The 11,987-nt window shown below is 59.8% G+C and overlaps 1 protein-coding gene across 1 annotated transcript; it reads right to left on the bottom strand.

Annotated features, from left to right (window-relative positions):
* Window positions 1–509: 509 nt before the first annotated feature.
* Window positions 510–10,776, bottom strand: LOC308180133 (cytochrome P450 2C16-like). Its single transcript, XM_080561320.1, has 10 exons — window positions 5,613–10,776; window positions 4,881–5,106; window positions 4,337–4,499; window positions 3,828–3,977; window positions 3,016–3,176; window positions 2,710–2,886; window positions 2,355–2,496; window positions 1,743–1,930; window positions 1,228–1,369; window positions 510–1,052 (listed from the first exon to the last, which is right to left on the bottom strand). The coding sequence occupies exons 2-10, from the start codon at window positions 5,058–5,060 to the stop codon at window positions 862–864; spliced, it is 1,494 nt and encodes a 497-aa protein (XP_080417446.1). The 5' UTR covers window positions 5,061–5,106; window positions 5,613–10,776; the 3' UTR covers window positions 510–861.
* Between the last annotated feature and the right edge of the window lie 1,211 nt (window positions 10,777–11,987).

Below are 11,987 nucleotides of genomic sequence, written 5' to 3' on the forward strand. Positions count from 1 at the left end.
GCGCCCTGCTTTCCTGGGGCTGGCCGGGGACTCTGCGGCACAGCGCCCGAAGAAACCATTCGAGGTGCCCGACTGTGCAGTGCTGTGATGTGTGTGAGCCTGGGCAGGGTGTGCATGCGACCCACTCATTTTTCCCTTGAATAGGGATTTAAAGAAAAATACCTCTTCTTTAAAGTCCCAATGTTTCCTTATAAAGACTATAGTGTGCCTGGTGGCTGCCAACTCAATCCCTCATTGCATTGTAGGGTTAGCTAAAAGTGTGGGTCCCCCTAAGAAGAAAGGAGTGACTTTGGTGCAAATTCTTTTTGCTTCCCACGCTCAGCACCCCTCTCCTACAGCACATTCCCCCCACTCATCCTCTTTTATGTTATGGTTGACAAGTGGTAGCTTGCAAGGGTTTCATCACGGTGCATTGCAGTTGCTCACGCAGTGCTGTGAAGGGCAGTGAAGGCTGAGCACCACCACCCTTACACCAAGAGGCACCCCAAGTGTCCTCACAAACACCAACACCCAGTCACGATGACTGTTTTTATTGCAGAAGCTTCCAATCCCTCCCCAAAATCAGGTGCTGCCCCACTGAGCTCCGGGAGCTCTGGGCATCATGAGGAGATGAGGTTCAAGCAGAGCCGATAGATGCAGGGGAGGAAAACCAGTCCTGGTGGCACCGGGACAGGAACGGGTAGGTCAGGGGGCCAGGATGCCCAAGGCCTGGTGGCAGGGCTGGGATATGGCTCCTGGAGGAGCAGGAGCTCGAGGCCACCTCCTGCTTGTGGCTGCTGCCGTGGTGCTCGGGTCTGCACTGCTCGCTCTGCTCTGGGGTGAAGCGACGGCCCCGTCCTCCTCCCTGCCAGGACCATCTGCTCAAGGGCATGTACGCCGTATGGCGAAGAACGTGCCCGGTATCGCCTTCCTCTCTATCTTCCGCCACAGGGTGAATAAATCCGTTTCCTTGGACTCCGTGGTGAGCTGGAAGGTGAAGCTCTGCAGCAGCGTCGTGAGGAAGAGGAAGAGCTCCATCCGGGCCAGCGCCTCTCCTGGGCACATCCGCTTCCCTGGGGGGCACAGAGAGTGGGAAAATGAGCAGGGGCTGATGGCTTCGGCCAGTGCTTGAGGGAATCGCTGCATTTGGGGGAAAAGGGATGGGTAAGGAGCCCAAATCAAGGTGGGTGCCGGCCAAGGTGCAGCTCTTTCATCCGGAGCAGACCCAGGCACCGCAGCAGCATTCACCTGCTGAAAAAGCCATGAAGGCCTCGCGCTTCCTGAAGTTGCCCTTCTCATCCAAGAAGTGGCCTGGGTCAACTTCTTTGGGCTTCTCCCACTGGGTTGGGTCCATGTGCACTGAAGAAAACAGCGGAATAATGGCTGTGTCCTGCGAGAGAGGGGACGGGAGAGGAGGGACGTCAGCACCGCGGCACAGGGCTCTGCCGAGCTGAGTGCGCAGCGAGGAGCAGCTGGGGTGCAGGGGTGCTCCCCAATGCCCACCCACATCCCACAGCTGGAAACAGCCCCGAGTGATGGCTCTGCCCTACAAACCGTGCAGGCACAGTGCAGCCGGGTCACGACCATGAGAAGGAAATTAGCCCTGGAGTTATTCCCAGCGAGGTCTCAGAGCCCTCTCACTGCACAAAGCCCGAAGGAGGGAGGCGTCCCCCCTGGGGGGAGCTGGCACAAGGGCAGATCTCATTCCAGCCCCACTGCCGTCCCCCCATGGAGGTGCAGAGCACCCAGGGCCACCACAGCACCTTGGGGATGGTGTGGCCCCTGAACTCCACATCCTGCGTCGTCATGCGAGGGAAGTTCTCGATGCCGGCCCGCTGGATGCGCTGCAGCTCGTGGATCGCCGCGTTGGTGTAGGGCATCCTCAGCTTGTCCTCCATGCGGGGCGCGCGGCCGGGGCCCACCACCGCGTCAATCTCCTCCTGGACCTTGGCTGGGGATAAAGGAGGTGCAGAGCTGCGGTGCTTTCCCTGCAAGGCCCCCGCTGATTTCTCCCTGGCCTCACACTAGGGCTAAAGGACAAGCTGGCAGAGGGGGAGGAGGCTGGAGTGACCCCTTGTAGGGACCAGAATTAGGGCCTCTGTCCGCAGAGCTGCCAGGATCGGGTGGGATCGAGGCTTCTCGTGGGCCAGCCCAGGCCATCCCTGCAGCCAGGGACGGGGAGGAGAGGGGAGGCCGGCAGGCACCGGGAGCTGGTGCCCAGAGCCCCCTGTCTGCCTGCATCTGCCCTAATGGCTCTCACTTTGGGTGGCCACACCAAGTTTTTGGGCAGTTTTGGTCTCTCCCTGGGTGGGCTGGGGCTCTGCCTGCCCCCTGCCTGCACTGCGCAGGGAACGGCCGCGTTTTGCTGCCCTTACCTTGAATGTGTGGGAACTTTGCCAGCACCAAGATGAAGAAGACCAGGGTGTTGCTGGTGGTCACCGTCCCGGCACCAAAGAGGCTGAATACTGACATGACCAAGTCCTCGTCACTGTACATTTTCTCCACGCTGCTCCTCTCCTGCAAGGGTGCAAGAGGGAGGGAATTCAGCCCAGTCCGGGTGATTTTCCCAGCTCCGGAGCACAACCCTTGGCCCCAGGCAGGCACGGAGGGCCAGGGAGGAGCAGAAATGAGCCCTGGCACGAACCCTGGGGGCCTCCCTTGGGCTGTCACCAGGGGTTAAGCCCCCCTGGGAACTGCCTCCGGCACCACAACCCTTTGCACCAGCTCTACCTTTTCTGCTTTCATAAGGAAGCAGTCGATGTAGTCCCGGGGGGAGCTGGGGTCCAGCGTCTGCCTGTGCTGCTCGACCTGCTCTCGGATGTAGCCCTTCAGGTTCTCGCACTTGGCCAGGACTTTCCTGTGCGGCCCCGGCAGGCGGAGCAGGACGCTGGGGAAGATGTTGTAGACCTGCAGCCAGAGAGGCACAGGAGGGCTCGGTGCCTGGCCGGAGCCCCCCGCACCTTCCCTCTGCCCCATCCAAGGCAGCTCAAAGCCGAGGAGCATCCCTCGGCTGCTGGGCACAGCAGGGGCACGTACTATGGCAATGGGGGAGACGAAGAAGCTGACAAAATTCCCGATCATGTCCAGCAGCTTCAGAAAGGCCGTGTCGCTGTAGCTGAAGTGGCTCCCGAAGATGACGGAGCAGATCACGTTGGCCACTGCGTGCCTGAACACCATCGTGGGCTCAAAGGCTTCTCCTGCAGCGACAGAAGGGGCCGGAAAGACATCGGAAAGTCAACAGCTGTTTATCTGCTCTGACACAGAAAGTGCCCTTCGAGCGCTTTCTCGTAGCTCTGAGCCCTGGGTGACTGCTGGGTCTCACAGCAGCGGAGCCGTGGGCTGCTCAGCCTGCCTGCCTGATCCTAAATCCCTGCTCGGAGCTGGGGGGAGGGAGGCAGGGACACCCCCAGGCGCTGTGGGCTCCCCTGCTGTACCCCAGGGGCTCAGGGGCTGCAGGGACAGCACCGTGCTTCACACCCAGCCTCCACCTGCCCTGCTCCCACCTTGGATCAGCAAGAGCCAGAGGAGGAGGGGGAAGAAGTTTGGCTCTGTCGGAGAGGAGCACATCACCCCGATAAACCCCGTGGCACCAGGGCACTGGTATTAGTGCATTCTCAGAAACTTAGTTTCCTATTTCTGTTCTTTTGCCATGAAATGTTCCTCGGTGGTCCCCCACTACGTGCGCCAGTTCAGGAGTGGGATCTCCCACCCTTATCTCTGAGCCGCAACCATCCCGATGGGACCAAGTCCCTCCGTGAGGATCACCCACACCAGCCACTGCACACAGCCCCGGGGACCACCCCTGTCCCGTGTTGCGTGTCCCCCGGGGCAGGCAGGACCCACGTCACCTTCGAGGCTCGCCAGCAGCTCCACGAGGTGCTGGGCCTCCTGCTGCACCCGCTGCGACATGGAGCTCTTCCCCATCCCGAAGTCCCGCAGGGTGCTGAGCGTGAACCTCCGCAGCTCCCGCCACTTCTTCTCGTTCTTGGTGATGATACCTGGGGGGGAGGCGACGGAGACAGCTCGTCTGCCTGCCCCGTGGCTGCTCCGAGACCCTCTGCTCTCAGCCCACCCGAGGAGCCGTTGGGTGCTGCAGTAGGGACATCCCTGGTGTGCACAGCATCCTTGAAAGGCTGAGTATCTCAGAACAAAGCTGGAAGCCTGTACTGATGGCTAGCAGGAATTAATACTGTCCTCAGACAAGAGAACTAATAGATGGAGGGGTTTTCAGGGTGGGAAAGTGGAAATGAGAGGTGCAGGGTGCTGAGTCCCTCCCTCCCCACGGCACAGCCGGCTGCCATCGGGGCCTTCTGCCCACCCAGCGAACAACGAAGCGTGCGCAAGCCCAGCCACCCACCGTAGTCGTTCGACAGATGCGCCATGAGGGGGATTTCGGGTCTGCCTCCGAACTCCTCGGCGTGGCCCAGCAGAGCATCCTTCACCGCCCCGTACCCGCAGAGCACCACCGCCGGCGTGCGCCCCAGCCAGACGGTGAAGACAGGGCCGTACCTGTGGCTGAGCTGGGGACGGGGGGAAAGCGGCCGTGAGCGAGGGCTGCAGCCCTCAGCCCTTCATTGCTTCGTGTCCCACCTCCGAGCATTGTCCCCGCACGCAGCGGAGCGGCGCTGGAAGGGGCAGCGGCACGGCTCGGCCGGAGGATTAGGGTCACTGCGTGGGGCCTGCCAGCGGAGCAGGAAGCCAGAGAGAGGTGCTGGTTGTGCTCAAAAATGCGGGGATTTTGGCTCGTCTGGCAGAGCAGGAAAGGGAAAGAAGAGGAAAGAGAAGAGAAAAGAGAGAAAAGAAAGGGGGGAAAGCGGTCACCCGTGTGACCCCCTTTGGTTTGGCGTGCGACGTGGATGCTTTTGGCGGGGGCAGCAGGGAGCTGCGAGCTGCTCTCTTACCTTCTCGTAGCTCTGGTGAAGCGGCAGGACGTCTTTTTGCCACAGGTTGCCCAGAATGGGCCACGGGGCAGGTCCCGGAGGCAGCCGGCTGCTCCTCCGGTCGCTGCTCCGTACCAGGAGGCAGAGGATGGAGAGGAGGAGGAGGACGGGCAGCAGCACCCCGGCCACCCCAGCTTCCATCCTCACCCAGTGCCGCCGAGCAAGGAGAAAATCAGGAGATTCCCTTCTAGGGAAAAACCAGGAGTGAGCAGCGAGGAGCCCAGCTCTGCCTCCCGCACCCTTCCCGGCACCCTATATAGGCACAGCCCTCCCCGTGTCCCCGGGGCTGTCCCCAGGGTCAGTGACACGGAAACGTTGCTTCCCCCCGGCCAGGTGAGACCCGGGGCTCCGTGTCGCAACGCGGGGCCGGGCGGGCTGCAGGGCAGCGTGGACATGGTGCAGAGCCCTGGCACCTCCCCGGCAAAGCCCCCAGCCCATCGCCAGGTCATTGCTCTTCTTGGGGCTGCCTTGCTCAGTGCTGCAGTGACCGGGGGGGACGTTTCGTAACGGGGAACTGAGGCTGCCCCAGCTTGGCAGAGCCCAGGAGCTGGGTGTACTTCCCTGCTCTTGTAGGGTTTTGCTTGGGGCTGGGTGGGAATTTCCCACAGAGCTTATTTTGGGTGGAAAATGGGTCAGTCCGGGGGTGGGGGAAGAGTTTTCTGAAAGATTTTGGGTTTGCACTCATGTTTTTACCCAAGGAGAAACGTCAGTCCAGGATGCCGTGGCTGTTGCAGGTGTGGGGTTAACTGTCCTTGGGCTCCTCCAGCTTCTTTGGGTCTCCTCCAGGGACGGGGTTCAGCCTGGGTTTGGGCACCTTGCTCTGACACGAGCACATCTGGCAGCACACCACGCCTCCGGCCAGCAGCTCTTGCAGCCCTTGGCTGAGCGAGCTCATCACAAGCCAGGTGCCGGCAAAGGGTGCGGTTCCTCCTGGAGGACAGCGCTGGAGGAAAAGAGGGAGGATTTTGACTTGCAGCAGTCCCTGCGACGGAAGGAGACCCTCAGCAGAGGGCACTGAGTGACATTCGCTGAGAGGAGCCTGATCTGATGCTTGCCCACAGCAGAGGCAGGCAGCACAGCGAGCCAGGACTGCGATCGGCCGACAGAACCAGGCAGGAGCCCTGCTCCGCACCTCGGGGCCGTGCGGCAGGTTCGCAGGTGTCAGGCTGGCGGCCGGGGATGCTCAGCACCGCCGGCAGTGCCTGGGCTCCCGGCCGCTCTCCTGCGGCCGCAGGTCACCCCAGGGGTCAGACAGTCAGCGTCCGTCTGTCCGTGCCACCCCCCTGGACGCCGCACAGCCCTGGGCACGGTGCCTGCACGTGGGGAACTTTGCCCGGGGGCTGATGTCACGTCTGTCTTTGGCACAGGGGTGAACAGCCTCGCGGTGGCTTGCGCGGCTTTTCCAGTAGCAGCCCAACAATAGGGAGGACTCATGGAACAACAGAAAAGGAACAGCCCCGGGAGTGAGCGAACCGCAGTGTAAATCCAATGGGAAGCTCCCTCTCCTGGGGGCAGCGCTCGGACACAGCCACGGCCACCAGTGATGTTCCAGTGCAGCTCCTCCTCATTGCATTTCTGGAGTACGAATGCCTCTCTTGCAACAAAAATCATCAGTATTTCGTGTTTGACTAACAAAAGAGAGAAAATGAATGAATCACCCCGAGTGAGTGGTGCCAAGGCACCAGAAAAACAACAAGAGAAAGCTCCCAGAGATGAGGAAACTTTGCATTTTTGAGCAGCTTCCTGAAACTTTGCTCTAAGTTTCTCTCCATAATCTGCAAAATAAGTTAAGCCCAAAGGCCCGCCGGGCAGTGTCAGTATCTCAGGTGTAAAAAAATAAAGGAAAGTTAGAAGGTGTAAAAAAATAAAGGAAAGTTAGAAATTGTCAGCTACACTTTTGGCAGCTAAACGCCACTTTGAAGAAAGCTCCCTGGGGGAAGAGCACGGAGGCGCTCTGGTGCAGCCAGACCCAAAGTGACCCCAAAGCACTTCATATGGGCCCAAAAGCTTTGGTGCTTTTCTCTTTCTAGTGATTTTCTTACAAGGGCTTTTGGGGAGCAGGGTCTGTAGGGAAGCCGACTGCTGCAGGGCTTTGGGATCCCTTCTGGAGCACTCCATGGGACTTTTCTGCCCCCAAGCCTAAAATAGTAGGAAAGGGCCAGATAAAAATTCCCATGGGCTGAACAATGTGACATAGCCAAAAAAAGCACTTTTCAAAAAGAAAAAAAAATCCTCTTAGAGATTGCCAGGAACTTGGGATTTCATTTCAAAGCCCTGTTGCTGGGTCAGACCTGACTCTATCTCCAGGGCAGCTTCAAGGAATTAGGAGAAATGTTTGTGGGGTATTTTTCAGCGCAGGTGTGTAATTGGAAGAGCTGCAGTTGGAGGCAAGCGCAGCGACTCGGGAGCGAGAGGAGATGGCTCCGGTTAAATGAAGAAGTCAGTAACGTCTGGGTTATTAGATCCGGGGAGATCTGCCGGAGGAGATCACGGCGGCTGTTCCCATCCCGTAGTCGGCGTCGTGCTGCAGCGGGGAGGCGCGGGGCATGTCCCGTGTCACGGGGAGCAGGACGGGGAGCGGAGCCGTGGCACAGCCAGGAACGGGGGCTCACGGCCACAGATCCGGGGCTGGAGCCCCCCATGGGCACCTGGCCAAGGCGCTGCACACAGGGCTGGCACTGGAGGCTCCGGGCCACGTCTGGTTGGGATGTGATGTCCCCGGGGATGGAGTCTGCACAGCCTGGGCTGCCTGTTCCCCTGTCTGACCTCCCTCGCAGCAAAACAGCCGTGCAAAACAGCCGTGCAAAACCCCGCCTTGGTTAGAAGCGAAGCTTTGGCTTCCCCTGACCTCACGCACCGCTTTGGCTCTGCCAGCTCAGGGTAAGCCGTCACACTACATACACTAAGGCAATTAATATCACCCTAATGCGATTTTCCCCTGCCAGCAGCCCAAAGCCTGGGCGCGCTGGAGATGCTCTGCTCACCTCAGGGCCTCGGCTGTGCAGAGCAGAGCGAACGTGAAACCAGCTGCAAACCACGTTAGTGCCTCCTCTGCCCCTCTGCAGGCACAGGGCTGCAAAACCGCAGCTGAGCTGGTGTTTCTGGTCGCTCCGAAGGACACAGCAGCACTCACTGCGTCGGAGTTTGGCTGTAATTATAGGGTGAGCATCATCTGTAACTGCCTGCGCTCCATCCTGCCGCTCCCTTCACCCTCCGGGGGTCCCCGCTGGGCTTTGCTCAGGAGCACCCAGCCCAGGCCGTGGCTGTGGCCGTCCTCCCAGCCACCTCCCTGGCGCTCAGGCAGCGAGGTGAGGCGATTCCCACTGGCACTGAAGGAATGTCACCGCCGGCTGGCTCCCAGCACACCGCGGTTTGAATTTTAACAGGGCGGTAACGGGGTGACTGCTCAGCTGCAGCAAGGGGAGCAGAGCACGATCCAGGCATTGGGAGCAGGGTAATGGTTAATTGCGGGCTGCCAGGCATCACTTTGCTGGTTTAAAAAAAAAAAAAAGACATTTTGCCCATTAATCAGCATTTGCACAAGAGGAAAGCAAAGGCAGGCTTTGTTTGAGCTGCCCTGCAGGATTGATCACACTCCAAAGCGGTGCCCATCGAAGCGGGCACGCCCTGGAGGCTGCTTGCAGTGGGTGTGAAGATGGCACAAATATCAAATGTCTGCTGCTGCGTGGCCTGAGACGCACCCATAACGCGTGGTGCTGGCCCGCGGGGTGCACCCACGTGCTGCCACATGGGAGCGGATGAAGTGAGCGGAGGAATTACCTGCTGGAGGAAAAGGAGCACTGCTGCAGGAGATGAGCCCCAGCTCCCAGGTTATGCCCGAGCCTAAAAATGTGATTAAACTTGGAATCAGCCCCTGCCTCCCCGACCGGGCACGGGGTGAGGGCGGCCGTGGCCGATGTGCTCGGTGTCTCCTGCGCAGGCTCTGTTTGCTCAGTTCCACGGCACTAGTCCCTCCCTGAAGCTCCCCGGAGAACAGGGAATTATGCACTGCTTCTGCTGGCTCTGGAGGAAAGAGGGAGGGCGCAGCTCACGCCGGAGTCGTGCTTTCTGTGCCCCAGTTCTGCCCAGTAAGGGACCAGCCGCTGTCCCTGCCCCACCAGTGGCACGCATGGTCACGCCTGGCTTGCTCCTCACGGGCAGTTGCTCTTGGTTATTAACGCGGCTTTATTTTTAACTAAGAGGATGCAGCTTTCTGGGGTGGGCTCAGAGGGAGCAAATCTTGAGCTGTGCCCATGGAAAACCAGCCGCCCCTTGCCATGCTCCCATTTTCTGGTTTATGGGTGTGGGGACAATGTTAGCGAGTTCTTAAGAAAATCATTTAAAAGATGTAAAATACATGGCGTTTCTCAGTTATAACAGAGGTGCAGGCTGCAGTGCCTTGAAACCTTTCTGTCCTGCTGTTCACTGTTCCTGCAATAATCATGGAGAAAAAAAAAGTCCCCCCCTTCTCCTGTGCCACCGTGCAAACACACCGTGTCCTTACCAAGGGCCCGCTGCCTCCGTTCCTTTTGCCTTGTGCATATGTGTATTTACCATATCTATAAAGCTCGTTGCAATATGTTAATTCCAGGAAGGGGAAAAAATAGCACTTGCACTCAACTTGGTGCTTAAACCTTCCCCAGCACGTCTGTCGAGGTGGGGAGAGATCACTGCGAGCGGAGGGTCCCAGGGCTGTGCGGGGAGCCAGGGGGCTGCCTGTCGGGGATGGGATGTCCCTGCGGCCGGGATGTGACATGTCCTGGGGACACGGAGAACCTCCACTGAGGGCTTTCCAGCCCTGGCTGGAAATGCGAACACCCTCGTCTGCGTTTCTGTAACGGGGAAAACGTCCTGGGAATTGGGCTCTGGAAGCAGCCCTCTCCCAGGGGCTTTAATCCTGGCTCCTGTGGCACGGCCGGTGGCACGCGGGATTTCTGCAGGAACGATGCAGGAGGGGAACGAGGAGCTGGACCCACGCCATCACTCCCCACCCGCCCAGAGAGGGGCTGCTCGGGTGCCACAGGGCTCGGCACGGAGCCAGGGCAGCAGCAGATGGCTGCGGGGTGCAGCGGGGCCAGGCGGGCACCGCGGGCTGGGCACGGCGGCGTAGCCGAGCCCTGCTGCCTGGGGACGTGCTCTGCCAGCGCCTCTCCATGCCGGAGGGTGCGGGTGGTTATTCACACTTGTACGAGAATGAAGCCGAGAGCTGATCCCAGTGCCAGCTGGGTTTGGGGAGCAGGCAGAGGGAAAAGGCTTGTGCCCCAGGGCAGGGACCCGCAGGCAGCCCAGGCACAGGGGCCAGCAAGACCCGAGCAGAGTCTCGGTGGGATGCGGCATTTGCTCGTGGCACATTTTGGTGGCAGGTTGGTCACTGAGGGGCAGAGGTGGGTCGGGGGGGCCTGTGCTGGACCTGTGGGTGCGGGCAACTGGGACAGTGCCCTGTTCTCGCTGGGGCTGTTAGCCATTGTATTGTTTTCCACTAAAATGGGTTGCTTTGATGCTAATTGGCTGTGACCAATCTGGGCCAGCACTATCTGGTCTTGGAGGTTCAACAGCGCCGAGCTGTTGTCACCCCAGGGTGGCCCCCCCTCCTCCTTTTGCCACGCCAGGAAAATGCTGCAATTAAATGTGGAAAAATAGAGGAAAGAAGGAGCCTGCACCAGCTGATGCCAGGGGAGATGCCAGGAGGTCCCTGGCTGCAAAACATTCCTGGATTAAGGCAGGTTGTGCCCTGCCGTGAACCGAAAGCATCACAGCAGCAGCCTCTGCCCGAGCTGCCTTCAGCATAAATCTTCTCAAAGCGGAACGAGGAATCCTGGAGACACCCAAAACCTGACTCTAGAAATACCCTGGCAGGCAGAGGAGCCTGGAGAAGAAAGCAGGAGGGATTTGCTTCTAGAAATCAGGGAGTTCCTACGTGGCAAGCCTGCTTGGAAGGGCTCAGATACGGGGGAAGAAATCCAGCTTCCCACTCCTCCTAAATCCCAGGGGTGCTTTGGAAGACTCAGCACTGGGGAGCATGCGCCCCCTCCTTGCACTTGTATGGGAACGAAGCACGCACAGAGCTGCAGCCTGCATCCCCGAAACGAGGGCGATCCCTTTTGGTCCTTGCCCTCCTGCCCCGGGGGTCCCCGCTGCCTGCCCAGGGACAGCCCCGAACCTCGCCCCTGAGGTGACACAAACGCCCGTGGATCCGGGGACACGGGCATGGGGAAATAGGGGAAAATCCCTGCAGGTGGCAGGCTCTGGTTCGTGTGGGGTGCATGGGGCAGCGCGTGGGGCTGTGGCCGCCAGCACCCGGCCCTCAGCGTGGAAACTACATCGGCTTAGGAGTGAATAAAGCCACCGGGAAGAATCCTACAGATTTTGCACAAAAACGGTAACGGGGGCGGGGGAAAGGAGGAAGGAAGGACCGTTGTTTGGCAAACACCCTCAGCCCACAAGCCTGGAAATGTCCTCGGATGCCACCTGGCAGAGGGGCGAGGGCAGAACGCTGCGTGGTGCCCCGGCACCGCACGCCCCACGCTCTCAGGCCAGCTCTAATCTCATCCAGGTCCACCGGGGGCGGTTTTGCTCTTCATTAGCACTCCGCTTCTTGGCTTTTTCCACGAGACAAGCATCGATTTTTTTTTTTCCTGGGTTTCCAGGAGCTGGAAGGAGCACGGCTGGGGCTTGATGTCTGTTTAGGAACCTCACACCACGACACTGCGTGCCCGGGTTGGTGCCGGTGCCGGCACCGTCGGTGGCAGCGCTGAGTTATTTGCAGGGCTTGTTTGGACTGACCAGAACAGCAGCTGAAGCATCCGATCGTCTTATCTCGGGGATGATCTCGTGCACCTAACAGAGAGCTCATGGGAACTGCTGAACACCGGAAAATCCCCTCGGTCATAGAAGAGGCCGCTGTGAAGCGCCTTCCTCCCCCGGAGCCCCAGCCCTCTGCCCCATGCTGCAGGTGGGACCTCTGAGGCTACAGCAGAGGCGCTGCTGCCGGGCGTAAGGGAGCTCGAGTCCCCCAGCCCCTTTCGGTGCAGTTGGGCACGGGGCAACCTGAAACACATCCACAGCAAA

The sequence above is a fragment of the Anser brachyrhynchus genome (assembly GCF_964034855.1).
Source record: "Anser brachyrhynchus genome assembly, chromosome: 18".
NCBI lineage: Eukaryota > Metazoa > Chordata > Aves > Anseriformes > Anatidae > Anser > Anser brachyrhynchus.